Genomic DNA, 20,648 nt, shown 5'->3' with positions numbered 1-20,648 from the left:
CAGGTGATTGTACAGTAATGAAAACATACTTATATATTATATTCCATTTCTGACAATAATTCTGTCAATATCCCCAAAAGTCCTTAAATGTATCAACTTGTGGAAATAAGTTAGTTAAATGCTAAGTAAATTAGATTAAATTATTTGTTATTTGAAAATTCAAATTTAATTTGACTGTCTGCAAATTATCAGACACTTTTGCTACTGTGTTAGCGTGATGCTAACTATCAGTATTATTATTATTTTCTCAACTTGTAGATCTTCCATATTCCTACACATAAGCACAACTCGGCCCCATGCTGTATAATGCCACCAGAGGTCAGCTGTTTGGGTCAAGCTTTTAGCATTTCATGGGAGACACAATGAGGAAAAAGTAGTACACAAAGAAAAAGCACTGAAAGTCTTCAAAATATAGCATACACTTGAACTGAGATGGATTATTTTCACTGGGCCTTCTTTTAGGCAGCTAAATTTTGCCGCTGACTCTGTCCACAACAGTACATTGCTTATTGTCTGTGCTGATACAACTCTCTGCTTCTCTAGACTTAACTATGCCTTAAAATGAAAGGGATAGGCAATCAAAGAGAACTGGGAAATACAATCATTGTGTATAATATAACAGCAGCACACAGACTTTTTCCTCCAATCCTGGAATGTGCCTTTGCAGTGAAAAGAAAAATAAACTACTGAAAAATGTATGAGGGTTGTGGCTTTGGAAGTGATCATTTAAATTTACAAAAGTATAACAACATGTAGACTGAATGAGTACACAGGCCGCAAAAATGTTTTTGTTCTTTTCTTCTGAATAAAACCACAAGCAATTGCTGGTAAGGGAAATTGGTCAAGAATCATTATATTGCTGTCATAGAATATTTTTTAAAGTTTTCAATTGAGGCAAATAAAAGATCATTAATTATGGATTCTTCCCATTAGTTACCAATAACAGAATGATGTTGGGGGCTGAAATACCAAGCATCAAGGCCAATGTTCCTGACTGTAATATGCAATTACAGACTATTTTGATAATCATTTAAGTATTTTTTTTTATGCAAAAACATTTAATGATTCATCAGCAGATTAAACCATAATGAAAATAATCATTAGTTGCAGTCCTTTATAAAATAGATGCTACACATTGTTACATCGGTTAGATTACCCACAATTCAATCGCTTAGATCATTTTATGGAAACAACGAGCACCAAAGTATTCACATTTACTGGCAGGAATGAAAGGCCTGTCCCATCCAGACATGTCTCCCAAATACAAGCAGGATGAGTTCAATGATTTAAGCAAATAAAAGCCCGACTATTAATTAAAGTTATGCAGTAGTTAAACAACTGGAAAATGAGCTGTACCTCAAGCCACTACAACAGTAAAATCCTGCTTTTATGTTAATGCACAAGTAATAATCTAAATATCTTAATATATAATAGTACAACAGTTGCATGCTGCGTTGTTCTGCATTGAGTACTTTTACTTTTAATATTTCAAGTATTTTTTTTAGAAAGCCAAATGACATACCCTTGTCCCTGGTAATGCTGATCATGATGATACTGATGTGTTATCTTGCCTGGTCTGAGTCTGACCTGCAGACCGCCTCACTCCCGTGAATCCCAATCGAGTGCCACTGGCACATGGCAGACATCTTGCAGATTTGTTAAATCAGTGGTAGCTGATAATAAGCATTCATTCAATAGGTTTTAATTCAAATACAGAGTGGTGGAAATATTTGTTTAAAACTGGACTGAACATTTTGCGATGTTTGCCATAAATTTTGGCAGGTGCTAATTTGACTAATTGTAATTTGTGCCTTGGCTTTTTTAATGATGCAGATATTCTGATTGAATTTATTGTTCCACAAGGCACACCACCTGAAGTATTTCCCTAGAGTGAAAAAAAATAGCAATTCAGTCAGATTACAGGCAGGATGTGTTTATTATACATTATTTAAAATGTACCTTTTCTAAAATTAGTCTTATATATATTAAAGGAGACAAGACATATTTGTCTGTTAATGGTGTGTTACAAGTAGTAGTACTATTAATAAGACTTACAGTTCTTATTTATATTGCAATATTTATTGATCGACACTTGACCCCAAACTCGTTCAAAGATTTCAGGGCTACAATATATAGTATACAATATAAAGTGTTGTTTAAATGAGACACTGATGGGTGATGACGGCGAGAGTGAGCCCTCTGGTGGATAAACCATTTCTGTTAGTCTTACCGTCTTTGCCACATGAGAAGTGCTGCATTTTGTTTTTCCATTTTTAACTCCTCCTTTTACTTCCTATATATTTGGGAGTTTTCCCCTTAGCCACTGTGCCACCTCGCCTCCCTCGTTTGCATCTCGTGCTCACATATTAGATTGGATGGAGGAATCACATTTACCAAACATCCTTGCTCACACTGAGTTAATTTTAAACAATTATTTTTCCATAATGCACAGGTAGTTTAATGATGAACTTACTCTATAATTTACATTTTGCACACATCTAATACTTTTTCCTTAATGAATAAAAGAAAACTAAAGGTTATTTTTTATTATCATGTAATATTCCGGTTAATTAACAAATTTATCTATGAAATGTAAGAAAATAGGAATATCTCAATTTTCTTGAGCCCAAGGTGATTAAATATATATTTATATAAAAAGGTCTCCAGTTTTACAGGCTCTTTATGCTCATGTGATTCTCTCTTGTTGACTTGCACATTTGTTTTGCCATTCATTATTATTATTTTTTAAGAAAACATAACCAAACAACTGACCCAACTGTTCACTTCCTTCCCTTTTCCCCTTCCTCTCACTTCCCATAAGTCACCGCCTAACAAGACACAAGCGGACATGAGGGAAGAGAGGAAACAAGTAGGAAGATGGACATTTAAGAAGATGACATTTAAGTGCTGACAAGGAGGCTAGAAACTATTTATGTTTAGCAATGACTGATGACTGGGGTCGGTCACTGAAATTTCCCTCCACGGTCCAATAAAGTTTCATCTGATCTTTAACATAGATTTTATTAAACCATAAGCCAAACAGTTGACATCATTAAGCACATATTCATGAAAAAAAGCATTCAATAGTAGACAAAGGGTGGCTATTTGTTTGACATTTATTTCACGATATAAGTATGATAACTACTTGGCTAAATATAAGTGGATTACATTTTTTTTTGCATTTTTTTTTTTTTTTTTTTTTTACAAATAACCTTAAAAACATTAACATCGCTTTGAAAAAAAACATTTGGCTCCAAGTTTTCCATTGTAGCTACAGTCATAACTTGTCTGTATCAAAGTCCAATATCAAAAGAGATTTATAGGCCATCCTGTCTGCTTCATGCTGAGATCCTCTACTGGAGGAAGAGTGAGATTTCCATCACAGTTCTTTCAATATAACAACAATGAGCAACAGGGGACAACAGGAAAGGAGGCCATATTAATCTGCCCAAGGACTCTTAGGGTTTTTTTTTTTCTTTTAAGATTTCACTTGAGATGGCCATTTGTCATTTTTTGAATATTGTATTGAAAGGTATTTCCAAAAACATACACAATAGAATCTTGAGAAAAAGTAAAATACTGAGTGATTTCCCACAATACAGCAGGAAAACGTTAAAGCTGCCATTAATGCTGTTCTTGCTCATGTTAATCCAAACCATTATTGTAGTTCATGTAGTGTGGATATTACAAACATCTGGTGAAAATCAGATAGAAAAGAAGCCTTAATAGACTGAAGAGCACAAACAGGGAACCGACACAGCAAAGTAAATATGATCTGAATGCATTAGACCAGTTATAAGCTCCACATTCTTGATTCCAAATACTCTGCTTGGTACATTTTCATTCTCTCCATCAATGAAATAAACCTTACCATCTCTTTAGACATAGGTCATGACTGAAGTGAAGTGTTTTCCCTTATTTCCATTGTTTAAGATGTTTATGTAATGGAAAATGGACAATGAACATGGCTTCCCAGAAATTAGTACAGCTCTAAAGGATTGCCTTAAAAAACAAGAACTACTGAGGAAAATGTTATTAAAAGATGCTTTATACAAAGAAGGCACAGATACTTTATATGGAGATACTTTTCAGCCGCTTATGAAGGCACAAGAAAATGTATATGGTCATGCGACTCAGTGTGGGTATATCATAAATTTAAGTTTGGGTTAAGGCACTATATATTTTAGGGTGTTTCCATGTAGGATCACAAAATATGTGAGAATGCAACAGAAATCACACATATCACTTTTTGTTACTCGCACTGTGAAATGTCGTTTTCCATGTGTTGTCTTGGTTAATTTACCACTGGGTTTTTTATAATTTTGTTGTCCATTTGAGGGCGAGTTTGCTGGAATATATGTGAAGGTTTTTGACTTTCAAGTTGATGAGGGGCGCCTGAACACACCATTGGGTTTGGTAACCGTTAGAATTGTATGGTAGAGCACTTCTGAGAAAGAATAATTTGTCCCTATAACTATGTAAGAGTTCTGTTTGACCTAGAAGATTTAGGCTTCTATTGTAACTCTATCATCATGCCATACTCCACTCATCGGGCTTTCTTTCTTGCAATCACTGAGCATTTTGTCGAGATGAGTGCATGAATACGGTTCTAAAATATGGTAACTGGTTTCTTCAATTGAGTTGTTGAGAACACACACACACACACACACATCTTTGTTCCACTATCCCTGTGGGGACATATCACTGACTTAATGCATCCCCTAGCCCTTATCATAACCTTAACAATCATAACTACATGCCCAACCTTAACCCTTATCCTAACCTTACTGTAACCTGAACCCTAACACCACGTCTTACCCCTCAAAAAGCAGTCTCTGACACAAGTCCCCATGGGTTTGCGTGCATTCGGGTTATTGTCCCCACTCTCGCTGGTGTGGCCCTGAAGAAGATTTTGGAGAAGAGTTGTCTGGTTTTTGATGGGCTAATTTCTTAAAGCTCAGTGGCACAAGGCATTTTAATTGTAGTCCCATTGCTTTATGAGAAAGATGCACCTCAAAATATCCCACTTAATTAGCAGCTGTGCATTCAACTCAACTAGGGTTATTTTCAGTTTTAGTAAATACTTCACTGAAATGGAAATAATGCAACAAATCCAAATGTTTGCATCACTAAGTGAGGTAAATCTGACTCTCATATAGGTAGTTTGGTGACAAACAAACCATGTCTCCTTATTTCTGACATGTTAAGTGTTGGTCTAAGATATTGCTGTATTCTCTTACTGGAAAGTATTCTCTACAAAGGCACATGTATATTGCACACAGATAAACAGGTGTATAACCTTTGACGCATTCTGTACATATGAGATTTTTATGATCTTATGGTGAAAAAATACTACTAGTACAGTGAATTTAAGATTGTATTTAAACATTTATGTCAACCACTTATGAGTTTCATTTAAAATATACAGATTATTTCATCTGTAATAATATTAATTTGAAGGCACAGCTTTTCAGGTATTGATCACTTTCAGTGATTATTTACAATGCTATTTACATAAATGAGGACTTCTTTTAGAAAAAGTCTCCACTTTGTCAGCATCAAGGTTTAGACTGATTATATTAAAAAACATTCTGTGTTTTTGAAGTACTTTTAGGATTCCCTTATAAAAACATATTTCTTTGGCTATTTTCATTTACTTGACCAATCCTCCTAGCTGGCTCAAGGTCCATCCTGGTAAACGCACTTGCGGCTTTATACTTCATTATTATTATAGTGTATCTTCACTACAAAATGGACAAGAAACAGCTATTAAACATTACAGAATTGACAAAGTAGCCAGTGCTGCTGGAAAGTTTGTGAACCCATTAGAATTCTAGAATCTGTATTTCTGCATAAATGTGATCGCAGATGTTATCAGATCTTCATTTAAGACCCGAAAACACACAAAGAAGGCCCAGTCAAACAAATAACACAAAAAGATCCACTTTTTTTATTAAGCACAATTATCTAACATTAATTATCTTTGTTGGAAAAAATATCTGAACCTTTATTTTCAGTCCTTTTAGTGACACCCCTTGAGCAGCAGTAACTTCAACCAAACCAAATCCTGGAGGTTCACATACTTTTTCCAATACACTTAATGTTGGGTTATTTTGCTAAATAAAGAAATTAAAAAGTATAATCCGTTTGTATTGCTTTTTAATGGGGTCCTCTTTATTTAGTTTTAGGACTTCACATTTTAGATCACATTTATGCAGAAACACAGAAAACTTTAAAGAGTTCACCAACTTTCTAGCAGCACTGTATATGATACAGTGAGTGATATAAAACAAATGACAATAAAAGGTAAGCATTAGAGGCTGTGGATAAGCACTGATACAGGCAGACTATACTGACTTTGTCCTTCTCCTGGACTTGTTGCAACAGAAATAAAAACATGGCTTGGCTCTACTCAGACAGGTATATGGCTACATCTTGAGCAGGAGTGGCAAAAAATCCATTACGTTCTGTGCAGACTCTTTTCTCCTGCAGAACAGAGTAGAGAGGATACATGATAAAGAGTCGTTTGTTTGTTGAAAACAAAGCCAAAAGTTAAATAAAAACACTAAATGTAAATCTGAAAAACAGAAAATATCCATAAAAATGCTAATTGGTAAAGGCATGTGTATATTGAAATTAATCTGTGATCAGAACTTTATGCAGCACATAATAAAATGACATATACCTCTACTGTTTTATAGAGATTTGGGTGAACTTCTATCTTTTAGCGGAAGATTTGTTAATATTTCTGGTTTTCAATTCCACTTTAAATTATCATTTCAAAATGAATTTGAAATGAAATGAATTTTTTTCCTGTTACATTTAATTAGTGCTAAAACAATATATTAACTATTTTAATAATTGAAAATATTCAAGTCATGTCATTCTCATTCAAATAGTCAATATTGATTAATACTGATTAAAGCTTCTCAAAAATGGAGAATATGCCACTTTTTGTTTTATATCACAATAAATAGTATCTTTGAGTTTTAAAAATTTTATTATGTTACTTTTGGCTCTTGGAAACTGTAAATGGCATTTGTTCATTTATTCTGATATTGTATAGACTTAATAATGAATTAATTAATCTAAAAATGAATAGAATTAATATTTAACAAAAATTATTTATCATTCATTTTCTCTTATAATTTTCCTGTTGGGTGAAATTATCCAGCCCACAGTGGGACATGTTTACCTGTTTCTGTCTGTGGCGTTCCAGGTAGTGCTGCATGACTGCGTGCTGTGAAGACGACACGTTGGACGGAGCAGTCAGAGGGCCGATATTGTTGCTCTGCTGGGTGACAGGTGATGTGCATGTCTGGAAGTAGCAGGAACCCTGATCCAGAGACGTGTTAGACCTCAGGCCTGAAGACCCAGAGAGAGCCAGGATGTCGCCGCCTGCTGGATTGGAAGAAAAGTACTGGTTGAACATGCAGCTGCTGTGGGTAGCTACCTGGCCACATGCCAACTCTCCCTGCTGAGTGTGGTTCAGTCCGGTGACACTACTTGGCCAAAGGCCAGCACGTAGGAATGTTTGGCTTTCTGAAGTTTGGCTGTGGCATACTGGCATCACCTCATGTCCATTCTGCACGATGCCAGTATTAGGCAGCTTCTGCTGCTGGTTCTGCTGAACCTGGTGGTTGTGCGTTTTCAAAGGGGGGCTTCCTTGCAGAGAAGCTGTGGCAAAGGGAATGGGAATATTAGGTGTGCTTGGAGAATTAAAGCCATTGCAAGGAATCAGGGGTGGCAAAATGTCCATTACACCGTCTGCTACATTGTTTGGTTGTTCAAAAGAGCTCTGCAGCATCTGTCCATTTGCTGCCTTTCTAGGAGCTTGAAAATTATTTTGAGGATACAGCAGACGTTGGCTGGACAGAATATGTCCAGAAATCCCCTGAGGGCAGCCCGTGTGGCTGATAGATGCCTGTCCACAGGATTGAAAAGAGGCTGAGGCATTATCAGCTGAGGCAGTGAGCTCTGGGAGGTCTATAGACAGGCTGAAAATGTCCTGGAGCTGCAGCTGTTGAAGTGGGGGCATGTTGGTGTCAGCCTGAGTAATCAGGGAACCATGGTGGAGTGTCTGGGTGCTGCTGAATATCTGAGCAGACTCTGCAAAGCTTTGCCCTGTAATCACTGGTCCATTCCCTGTATCCTGCTGGTGAGCGTAGAGACCATTCATTGGAGAGTGTGTGCAATCAGGACTTGGTGTCTGAAACAACTGTGGCTCACAGAGTCCAGTGGCTGGGAGCCGAGCAGCCTGAGTGAAGGGATCCTGCTGATTACTGTTGACTGCTGTGAGGCAGCTGGGAGGGCTGGCATTTAGACATTCTTCTTCCTTCTCTTTGAACAAAACATTTTCAATGTAGTCAAATATGTCATTAGTGAGGATGCTGTCTAGCTCAGACCTGACATTGTTCTCCGGATTCTCATCCTGACCCAATCTCTTGAGAGCATTTTCCCACTCCATCAGCTCTGTATCACCGACGTCCAGATTCTGCAACGCTGTACAAAAGTCACCATTTTGAGCAATTCCTTCCAGGTTTTCAATCACAGCCATCACTGACTGTGTGGCCTCCTCTTTCACGACACCTGTTGTGGGTACAGTCCCACTTTCCTGCCAGGTGTTACTGGCAAGACTGACCAGGGCCCGGCTGTCCATGAACACCTGATCCACAGGTAAAGGGGGGTCCACTGTCTGCGTGTAGGCCTTTTTATCCTGTCTCAGGAAGCAGTCCAGCAAAGAGCTGGGGGCCACATCTGTGTTTGTGTCATTGTTACTAAACATTTTATTGAACTGAAACTGTGTGATGTCCACTGTGGGGCTGGTGTTGTAGAGGACAGCCTCTCCTGTGGTTAAGCTGAAGGGAAGCTGCAGCCTCCTTTGACGCAGATACTCCTCACCCTCAGCGTTGCTGAAACAGACCAAAAAGCACACGTTTTACTAGTTAATAAGACATGTTGTAGAAGAGGTTTTTTTCAACCTGCCCTGGCTTGACAGTGTGCCATTGCTGTCTAATTCCATAATTTTAGCAACCAATAGAGCCACAGACAGGACTAAACACTCACACTAAAGCTCTCTGAAATGCAATGATGAATTCAGGTCTTCCATCTTTGTAGATCAGCTTGGCGTTGGCCTTCACCCACACCCAGCCAGCGGACTTACTCAGGAGCCTGAAAACAGTCAGACCGCTTTCCCCTGTTTTTATCACTGTGATAAAAAGACAAAAACAGCACACAAAGAGAGGCTATCAGTATAGTGGCAATAAATGTCTGTTATTAATTAGGAATGCGGATTGTTAATTTTTATTGATAATGATACCGTTATTGAGACTGCTTAATGATCTGATTCTTTATTGATACCACTATCGATACTTTACTATTATTTAGTGAAGGTTGTTTGGTAAAGACCAGACCCAACGGGCATGAGGTAGGCCTGCACGGTATGAGGAAAATATTCAATGTGCGATAACGTTGTTATATATTGAGATGACATATGACTTGTGATAAATAAACATAATATTGAAGTGCTCATAGCTGCCTGGTTGTTTTTAAATTAATTATAGGATTAGAATTTAATATTTTAAATACAGCTAAATATTGTTTCTAGAGCAGCAACATTAATGTTTAAAACAACAAAGTCAACATATAGTCAATTTGACATCACAATACTGAGTGATGTTTAGAAATCACTCTGTATCAGTCCCTCCTCTTCATCCTCCTCTTCCTCTCTGCTGTCAATCACTGCCTGCAGGTAACGTTACCTGATGGAAGGAGGAGTGGCTGATTTGTCTCAGCCAGAAGTATTAGTAATTAGTATTTAACAATTTTTAAGACCACAGACCAGTCTATGCTCCAGACAGACAGCTTTCTATTAGCTTGTTGGTAACATTTGGCTAATTACCTAGCTAACGTTAGCTGTGCTTGTATAGGACACACAGGATGAGAGACTGAGGACAGAGCAGTTTAAAATGAACCCTTTCTACATGTTTACCTTAAGACAGGTGTACTGATAAAGTATTGTCTTTTTACTCGTGAAAAGTCTTTTTACTTTGTGAAATTTTGGAACCGGGTCCTTTTAGAACCGGGTCTCGATCCCCATCCCTAGTTAGAATTATTCTTAAAGGTAACCCTGACATTTTTTAGCCTGTCATGATTTTATTCACCATGGATTATGGTGAATAAAATCATAACAGGCTCTTACAGTCAGTAAGAGATCTAGATAAAAATCATGTATACATTCTGTATAATGTTAGTCAACAGGACAAAAAACTCAACATTAACTATGATTCTTACTTTATTTTCTTAAAAACAAGTATCCTTTGGACTACTACTTGCATCTCCATTTAATACAAAATAAAATTATAAAATTCTAATGTAAAAGTCAAGTTGAAATTGCCAACATACTGCGGATGTGGCTGTCGGCACAGTGCATCATATCAGCTGCGTGGATGAATTGGTAGCCGGAGCCTTTCATACACAGCTCAGTCTCTGAATAGCCCAGAACAATCTTCCCCCTGGTGAGAGACAAAAAAAACAAAGCAAAAAAAATACATAAACTTTGTTTTGCCGGAATGAAATTCTGTTACCAAGCAACCGATGAAGAAATAAGCCATGGTTAATTGTATTGTAATAAGACCTAGGAAAACTGCCCACCACTAGATGGTGTTTTGAAATGGGGCATCATTTGAGATCAAAACTACCTGCCCTTAAAAATAATCCACTAGCCAAAATAATAAATTGAAAAAGAAGAATGGAACAATTAGTAGCACCTGCTATCAATGCCCATGGGTGTGAAGTCCAGCTTGTGCTTGGTTTGAAAGAGGAGCATTTTCGCTCTGATCTCCACAATGGATGGAGGCTGGACGGGCATAGCAATGGTGAACAGCGCCAGCTGAGGTTTGTTACAGGTGCCGTTTTCACTCTGGCCATGGAGGTACTTCAGTCGCCCCTGGAACTTCAGAGCCTGGTTTGGGTTAAAAAAATTAGATGAGTAACTTGGGGATATTTTTAAGGGCTTAGAATGGAAACAGTTTCTTCAAATGGCTCCCAAGAACAGCATTTGCTGCTGTTTGAGATGAGTATTTCAAATTAAGTAAAGGTAATTAAGCCACATTACACCCAAATATGGCAATGTTTTGACAAAACAACTTAAAAAATATTGTTTTGACCAGAAAGCCAGAGGAATTGTCCAGGAGGCAGCGGAAGCGACACACAAAGCTCCTGTCCAGGAAGGAAGAGTTCTCTGGGGGAAGCTGCTCAGGACTGTACATCACTGTATTACCACAACTCTGCAAGACTGAGAACACAGGTGCAAATAAAAGATTAGGAGCCAGAACGATTGACATAAACAGTGAACCATTGATTTATGTCAAACTCATGGTTAAAGCCTGAATAAAGAAATGCCTTATTTTTTAATTCAGAGTTATTACCATCTCCATCCGCATCAACAGTTGGGGGGTTTAGAGCAAAGTGAAGCTGCTCCCTGAACGAAGCCCGGTCATCAGTATGGATGAGCTCAAACACACTCTGATGAACCACATCGGACTGTCGGCAGAGGAGAGAACACAAATTTCATCAACAGTTCAAGTCATTTAGACATGAGGAGTATACCAATCTGGCTCCACCTCCTGTGACATTGTGGTGAAATAGAAGCAATGTATTTAGAATTCTTTTGGGGGGCAAAACCACGAGTGTTTAGAACATATTGACAACAAAATGACAACTCAGGAGTGATTTATACTGCAGAATTAAAATGACATAAATCATAAGCTAGGACACCAACTATTTTTCACCCCATCTGTTGATGGCAGCAGACATGTATTCGAGGAGGAAAGTACCAGCTTTGAACAGCTACCTTTCAAGTCTCCAAATGATGATATCTGACACTAAAATAATATTGTATCTGATTGCATCTCACCTGATGAAAGCCCAAGTAGTCCTTGATTGTGGCAGAGGCATAAAACACAGATCCCTCGGACGTGATCACCATCACAAACCCGTTCAACGCCTGCACAGAGAACAGAACATTCAGCACTCACAGAGGTTTCATGCATACATGTTAGGTATGTTACTGACACACTGACCAAGAAGACATGGACATATGCATATCAGGTACACATATCAACTGTAACAGGCACCAAATCACTCATAGCACAAAACAGCTACACATGCTAAGGATGTAAACACATTGTACAATAACATTATGTAACAAGAAGCAGTGTTTTTTGCTTTTTACCTTAAGACAGTAAGGCCTTTGTTTTCTTTAAATTACAACAATCGTTAAAAATATGAAAGTCTAATCTAATACATACCTAGGACCGTGATAAGGTTATCATCTGGAAATTATTTTTTTTACATGTGTGACACTGCTACCAGAGGGCAGTTCAGAGTTTACAGTAAACAGGCTCCTCTGCTGACTAGGACAGGTAAGAACATAAGTCCCAGCAAATAAAAAACTGAAACTACAGGTTAACAAAGCACAGATTAAATCCCGATCTGTCAATTAAAAGTGGTTTGAATCTGGATTGTGTAATGTCATGTTGTATTTTTTAACTACATTCCACTTTTTAGTCTGAGTGATGCCTTGCAGAGGACACTGAAATGTAAATCCTGCTGCCAGTTTATTGTCCAAAACCACATCAACAGCTGCTTTTCAAAGGCCCTTCATATTACATAATCACCGTCTGATGTGATCATTATGCAGAACAAAGTGTGAAAATGAACCTGACAGGTAAGTGTCAATAAACAAGGTGCAGGCAACTTGACGAGCACAGGCTTTGTTAAGAACATTCTCTGAAACTGTGTAAGGTGTATTTACACTATTTATAGTTTCTGGCTTTAATCTATTACTCTGCTGGTTGCTGTCATTTTGTCTAGTGCTGCTTTTAGACTGACAGTTACACAGCTTTATCCTGTGGTGGTAGTTGATCAGAGAGGGTAAATAACATTTCATCTGACTTGGCTTCATGACTTAGCTTTGAAGAATAGGTGTATCTTTTGGGGATTGGAAATTTCTCTTTTGCTCTTTACATCTAACTTACATTTACTCTATGTAACTACTCCATGACAAGTCTTAAAATATCAAGAAAAAAGTAGTAGAAGAAGTAGGCAAACAGTGCAAGTGTAAGCATGTTGGAAAATAAACTAAAATCATTTGAAACTAATTTTGGTGCTCCATTCTATTTAATCTGATTTAGTACATTTGTATCTTATGTTCTGTGTAATATTATGGTTTGAAAGCGTGTATGGAACTAGAGTTGAAGACTGGAGACTCTGGAAACAGTGGCTGCGTTCGAAAAGTCTTTTTTGCTTAGGAAGGTTCCTAACTGAGTGAAGTGAACCGGAAGTGGCAGCCATGATAAGAGCTGTTCGAATTCTCTAAAAGCTGAGGAAAGGAGCCTCAATGCTTCCTTTCATATCTCCTTTAGCATAGGGTACACCTGACTATCCTTTACGAAAGGAAAGGAGAGAATGCCGTCCCACAATTCCTTGCGGCGGCAACATTCGACAAAATCCATCCAACGATAAAATCCATCAACCACATTTAACAAGATCCTTGCAATTCAGACGCACATAATGATTCTTGAATAAGACTCTCACAGTTTCCTTCTTTCTTTTGGCTTGTTTTCTTTTGGATTTGCTGTAATCTGATGCTGTTTCAACACCGTTTTATGTTTTGGGTTGTTGAAATATGCAATAAAGTGTTTTCTACAATAATAAAAAAAATTAAACCATCCATGACGGATAAAGGAGGTTGATCACCATGTAAGTTACCATTGGCTATTAAGCCTTTTCTCTCTTATGCCATAACTTGCTAATATGCATATATCTTAAACTGTCAACAATAACTGAGACCCATGCCAGCTGTCTTGTAACGTGATCAAAGTGAGGATAATGTTGCAGCGTGTAGCCTCACGTATGTATGTATGTACTGCAGCCTTCTGCAAATTAATACTTCAGTCACAGATGCTGACACCCTCGCCTTAATAAAGGCAAAGATCAAGCTGGATAACCTACAGGAGGCGTTTCCCTGATCACTGATTTATTTGTGGCGGCCTGCCACATTATCAACGCTGATTTTCGATTGATTTTGTTACTACTAAAAAAAGGGTAAAATCGTATTTGATGATGATCACAGCGTATATATTCTCTCAGCATCTCCTCTCTCTCTCTCGGCACAGTTACGCTGTCATTCTGTGGGAAACACTGTATTTACATACAACTTGGATTCATGTTGATAAATACGCCTATGGGTGGGCAGGAGGGTAAGTGTGAGCAAGCATTGTCAATGTGACAACCCTGTCCTTTATTTAGTGACTGGTAGGCTACCTTATCTGCCTTTTTGCTATCTTGGTTATGAAGTAATATATTCCACCGTGTTGTGCACCTTTAGATGGCCTGCATTACAACAACATGGGGCGCAGTGTCAAAGATGCACTTTTTGTAGTCCATCTTCAGAACATTGCAGTTTCATCACGGCTGGTCACGTCAGTAAAATCCGCCGTCGCATAATTACGTCGCTTAGAAAAGAGCAGTTGGATTCTCTTAGACCCGCCGTCCTCTTTTTCTAAGTCCTTACAGATTCTCCTTCACATCTTTCCTTGACCTCATGATGTTTTCCATCGAGGTCAAGGAAAGGTGGTTAGGAAAGGAGATTTTTGTCGACTTTTTGGATGCAGCCAGTGACTATCAGTGACAGCATCCTTGTATCAAATATTTATTCACAACAACCTGTTTGCACTTGCATACTCTTACAAGTGACACCAAGCTTGCTTTCGTCTGATTACTATGACCAGTTTTCAGTTTGAACTCTGTTGTGGAGCTGTTGGCTAGCGTTAGACATAAATCCAAACCACCTACAGGTAAGACTCATCAAAATTCAGTTTTCACAGATCTTTGTTAGAGTTTATCTTCAACTTCAATTGTCATATTTGTCAATTGTCAAGTCCCAAACATGGCATGACAGTGTACTGAGGTATTTAGAAAAATAAGTAACGTATGATAAGAGTCACAGCTATTACAAATATGCCCCTTAACATACATTTACATGTAGTGTCTGAATGGGAGTTATCCCTCAGATTTTGACTTGGCCCAGTCTCTTACCTGGAGCAGTAGGTCCCCCTCAGAGAAGCCCGTGCTGTCCACGCTGTTCCCATTTTGCCCGTTCACTACAGGAAACATCAGACTGCTGTTACTGTTCTTCATGGTCGCTGCACAGAAGATGACAAAACAAGAGGACTCAGCAGAGGTAATATTAACATATTTTAGAGCTGGTGTAGGACATTTATTTCAGAAGCATTGTTTTACTTTTTTGTTATATTAGTTGAAATTCCCTTAATATCCTGGCAGCAATCAATAAATCAAATGTTCTGACACAAATGTGTTTTGGGGGAGTGGCTTTGGAGGGAAGCCTGAAGGGAAGGAGTGGGATAATTTAAAAATCTCTTGCTAGTTTCTTCAATGTTGCCTATTCCAGCTTAAAGATTTTAAGCATTTTAAGCACAGTTATGGATTGCACCCTCAGCTGACTCCACTTTGTGTGACTGACAATGATTTAAACGGGTAAAAGGCTTTGGTGGTAGGCATTAGACCTTCTGTAGGTGTTAAAAGGAAATATTCAAATATTTATTTTGGAAAATATTTTCATTAGTTAAACTGTAGTTATATTATTTTCACTAATAACTAGAGTTACAGTACTTGCTGAGATCTGGGAACAAACCAACATCACTGTAACTCAGTCCCTTAAAACTGATCGTACACAAATCCAAATTAGTTTTAATCTGTCTTTTCTTAGACCTGCTTCGTATCCATCATCATTGACTCTAACAAAGTACTGTAGAGACCATCATCACATTCAGACGGTACTAAATAAGATAAAAAATCATGCGTCTTTACTGCAGAAATAAATGATATGTCACATGACAGTACGCTCAAATCTTGCATCTTGCCTGAAGACATCCTCTATGCAGCCTTGTCTCTTTTACACGTTCCAGATGTATGTAAGTAGCTTGCTTGATTAGCCAATCCATTTAGAAGTAAAAAGTTAAACTATACACTCAGTGAACTATATAACAGGGTCACTTAAAAGGCCTGTGCGCCAATCACTATGTGCAATCACCGTCATCTGTTCCATTTCTGAGGTCATGTGATTTAAAGAACCTAAGGTAATAGGACACCACTAGCATTCATTTGAGCTGTTGGGTGTCAAAAACATGCCAGACAGAAGTCAGTTTAGACAACCATTTCCTTGTAAGAGACTACGAAAAACCTGGCAACGTCTCTTGTGTTTTTATATCAGGGAGATGTATGAGGTGATGGCTTGTTATATGAAGGGAAAATCCATATTAAATGGCATACTGTGTGTTGGCATATGGTTGCCTTTGCCTGTGTGTGATTGTTTTTACTGTGTGACTCTTTTAGGGATCTATAAATAATCTGAATATTGGATCACGAGTGTGCAGCAGCAATAAAAATTAAAAAACAGCAAAACTGGCTCGCTGGCCTGAGTCGAGCTTCAATTGTTAATCCCCTGCCAGAAGACAGGTTTTCTCATTGCTGGAGAACTGATCTGGCTGCCTGCATTTCTGCACACACATAACATGCACAGAAATAACACGCACAAACACACTCAATTCTCTTGCATCTGCCCCTTGGGGTTTTTTGCAAGCAATAGCCGGCAAGAGTGCTTCCCCTTATCTGGACAGCCACTACAGGAAAATCCCAGGATATGGCCTCTCCCAACCCGTCCGTCCAGTCCTGTCACGCAACTTCTTTAAGGAGGGAAGGGGCCCCTGAACACTCTCCCCCTCTAACACAGACACACAGACACCACTCAGCTATAACTCACACGGCGTTTACACACCAGACCTGCACAGCTCTACAATCACACATTTACACCACACAGAGCTGCAGGCCTGACACAGAATGCAATCCATGCATAAAACCACTATTAGCATAATATGTGATGTGCAGGCAGTACAGGATAGAAATACAAACTGTCAGATAGACTTAAAGTTAAAATCCTATTAAAAATAAGCAGTAGGAATTAACACACATGTAGTTAATACTTACTGCTTTAGTCAAACAAATGTAAACAAATGTAGACCATGCCACTTCAAGTGCAAATCTGGATAACCCACCACATCCCTCTTGTTTTTTGTTTTTTTTCTCTATTCAGTGAGTTTGCGTGAGTAAGTGGGCCTCTGTGGCCGACTGTGTTCATTCTAGTTTTCTTCCCCAGTGGTGAGCTCTGCATTGTGTTTTCCCCTTTTCCCATCTTTTTCTGCTGCTAACAGTTTATGGCGCTGCACAGTTGTTCATGTGCATGTGGCTGCAGGATATGTAGGAAATATGTTCAAGGATCCTGGTCAGAGTTTGACCAGAGGTTGTTAAGAGACTGCTGTAAGTTTGTGGGAGGCAGTGAAGGAAGTAACATCAAAACACACACACTGCCTTCACAGGAGCAGGAAAGGCAAAATATTGTACAATAGTTTCTTCAATATATATTGATGGTATCTGTGTTGAAGCCCGTGGCTAGGCAGAAGAAACACTCCTTTAAATATGAGTGAAAATGTTTCACGGGTTTATTCTCTGAGGGTAAATGAACTCAGAGGATTCTGTTACTACAATTAGACCAGTTACCAATCACATATGTGACTGTACTCAAACTTGTCAGGTGATTCCCAGCTTCATCTGTACCATTTTGGAGGTCATGTGATTTAAAGAACCTGAAATAATAGACACCACTAGTATTCATTTGAGCCGCTGGGTGTCAACAACATGTCAGACAGAGAACCATTTCCTGGTAGGGGATAAAAAACTTGGCAACGTCCCATTTTTTTCTGTACTAGGGAGATGTGTGTCATTGTTGTAAACCGATAACCAAACTTCCACTCTAGGCAGAAGTCATCATTTGATGGTATCTTTGTTGCAGCTGTGACCAGAAAGAAGCACCAGGTTTATTCATATTTTTATGCTGTTGATTGCTACGGCATAACACCTGATTAACAGTTCAGTGCAGGATTTTCACAGCACCACTGCAACACTAGATAGATGAGTGTAGTGCTAATTGAGTGATTAGTAAATCGACAGAAAATTTACAACATTTTTTTGTTATTTATCACACAAAAACTGTCCCATTACAGCTTCTGCTGTTTTTCTGTTTTATATCATTGTAAACTTTGCAGTTTTGGACTGTTGCTCAGGAAATACATTCAACATAAACATTTTATAGACTAAATGATTTGACTGATTAATTTAAATGAACAGATTAACTAATAATTAAAATAATAATTGGTTGCATCCCTACTAGATGGATACATTTCTTTTACAGGGCTGACTGCCTTCCATTCAGTAGTACATTCGGTCTGTTGCTGGTTCAACCTGTTGTGTTCAGTTCAGTACATAGGCCTATTCACTGTTTATAAGTTTAACAGCTCAGAAACCACTTACCGTCAGGCTTTTATTTGCTTCAGTCACTGAACTCAACCTGCCTGTATTGGGGCAGGCGCCAATATTGGGAGAGGCTTTTAATTCCTTTCACATAAAAATCTTGTTCAGCAGAGATGGGGAAACACTGTCAAATTGTTTTTTATGAAAAATACTGAAAAATTTGAATAACATTTCAATTACGAATCATTAATTTCATCTAGTTCCGAGAGAAAGGGTATCTAGACCAATCTTATGCAGAACCTACCTAAGAAAGAATGAAAGCTGAAGGTTACCATAGTTGTTTTAACTTGGACCGCTTTGTTGGGGTGGGATTTAATCCTGCAAAACCCATGAACCACAAGATAGTTGTTAGCTTTCCCTTTGACGTTTGAATTTCAGTCCCTTTACCATATTAATGACAACAGTAATGACACACTTTCATACTAAATATTTCACAGCCGCCCTAAAAGCTTCTTCCAATACTTTCAAACTCTTTATTTTTCAACCAAGGTGTAATTAGACACCAAGAGAGGCCACTTTCAACATCAAACTTCCTGTTTTAGAAATCAGGCCATTATAGACTTTTAATGCAAGATTCACTCCAGGTAAACATCCCCGAAACTCCCCGAATGAGGTAACCTTTAAGAGATTTTACATCTTTTCATCATGGGGTAATTAAGGGAAATACTATACGCAATAAAGTCTGAGTATTCAGGGAAACAAGTTAAAGCAAAGGAAAACAAATTCCAGTATAAAGTGGTGACAGTGAAGCTTGAAGCACTGAACAGTGAAGTGTTCGACATGTTGGATGGTGATAGAAAAAAAAGAAAACTGAAACTAAACCAGAAGCAATTCTTGAAATGCTTTAAGTTGAACTGCAATTACCTGTCTACACAGTTTCTCTGTTAAAGTATTAGTATGTGGTATGGAGTCTGCACACAGTGAAGGAGGAAAGGAAATGCTGTCACGGGTTGGAAGTCTGCCAGAGTCAGGGAGAGTATAAAGCATGCCAGCAATGCATAGGGGAATATTATCTTGATTTGAAAACATTTAGTTCCAGTAGATCCTGTACAGAGATCTCTGTTCTCACGCAGATGTGCAGGAAAGGGCAGTAACAAATAACAGCCAATGATCTGGGTCACTCAGTCCATAGGTTCTTTTGATTAATGTCCCCGTTTACTTCCATGACTTTAGGGGAAGGACACAGCCTCAACTTTTTCATGATTAGACAGTGTCATCTAGGCAAGTCAATGAAAAGAAGGAAAGAGCAGCATTGGATGGAAAACAAAGGTTTACACAGGCAGCCCAATGCTTATTATGGATATGGGGGCACTGTTTTGCAATTAAAACAAGGAATTAACATAGCAAATTGTTGGATTTCAGTGTGTTATTACAAAATCATTGAATGTATGTTAAAATTGCAAGTTACATAATCCTATTAGTATGTACATTTGCTAATAATTATAATTATAATGCATAAGGTTTCAGTTGTACCGGGAATGTTTTACTCTGGCCCCAAAAAGCCAGTCCTGTAGGTTTAAAAAGCTTTGTGTGCTGCAGCACGAGCAAACCTTGATGATCAAAATAAACAGTGATTATATATTATTCAAGACACAATGGGCCTCATGCCAGATTTTATTCTTATCTTTCTTATGGTTTTTCATATGGTGGGCTTGTACGAGTGAGCCACACCAGATTCAGATAACTGTGTAAATGACCCGCGTAAACAGGATGAATACCTCCTGTGTGTAAAGGAGTGAACGTTCATGAGAATTGTAAATTCTCATGTAATACCATATAAGGCTAGGCATCCTACCCCATATGTCAGGAAGTATTCATTCATGAAAATTACATTGAAGAGTAAAAATAAAAACTTTACGAGTTTGGAGATTGAAGGTTGAGATTGCTTTTGGAGATCCATATAAAGAAAGTAACATTTTTAACAGCGTCAGCAGTGGAGTGTTTGTGGAGTTGCAGCTCTAACAAGTGTCACATTTGCAGAAGCCCATTGTAGCCTAAACTGTCTCTGCCAATATATCACCACACTGTCACGCCCTTCCAGGGGCCTGATGAGCCAAGGCATCCAAAATATTACACTTCTAGCTGACCTTTTTATAAACAGAGTCAAATTACCTTCCATTAGTGCATTATTTATAGTTGTTTTTCAGTTTTAGATGTTCATATTGTAGTGTTATACAGTAGCATCAATAACCAGTTTA

General features: G+C 38.2%; 1 protein-coding gene across 1 annotated transcript in view; it reads right to left on the bottom strand.

Moving 5' to 3' along the window:
- Positions 1 to 3,002: 3,002 nt before the first annotated feature.
- Positions 3,003 to 20,648, bottom strand: part of LOC123973511 (aryl hydrocarbon receptor-like) — a 38,754-nt gene continuing 21,108 nt past the window's right edge. Inside the window, exons 3-11 of the mRNA XM_046053597.1 lie at positions 15,103 to 15,209; positions 11,918 to 12,007; positions 11,430 to 11,544; positions 11,169 to 11,296; positions 10,770 to 10,963; positions 10,405 to 10,514; positions 9,067 to 9,208; positions 7,196 to 8,912; positions 3,003 to 6,486 (exon numbers count right to left, since the gene is read on the bottom strand). Of these exons, the coding sequence (XP_045909553.1) occupies positions 6,409 to 6,486; positions 7,196 to 8,912; positions 9,067 to 9,208; positions 10,405 to 10,514; positions 10,770 to 10,963; positions 11,169 to 11,296; positions 11,430 to 11,544; positions 11,918 to 12,007; positions 15,103 to 15,209 (2,681 nt within the window). The 3' untranslated portion in view covers positions 3,003 to 6,408. The remainder of the gene's footprint in view (positions 6,487 to 7,195; positions 8,913 to 9,066; positions 9,209 to 10,404; positions 10,515 to 10,769; positions 10,964 to 11,168; positions 11,297 to 11,429; positions 11,545 to 11,917; positions 12,008 to 15,102; positions 15,210 to 20,648) is intronic.

This window comes from Micropterus dolomieu, linkage group LG07 (assembly GCF_021292245.1).
Source record: "Micropterus dolomieu isolate WLL.071019.BEF.003 ecotype Adirondacks linkage group LG07, ASM2129224v1, whole genome shotgun sequence".
Lineage (NCBI taxonomy): Eukaryota > Metazoa > Chordata > Actinopteri > Centrarchiformes > Centrarchidae > Micropterus > Micropterus dolomieu.
This window is presented reverse-complemented; position numbering and strand designations above follow the sequence as displayed.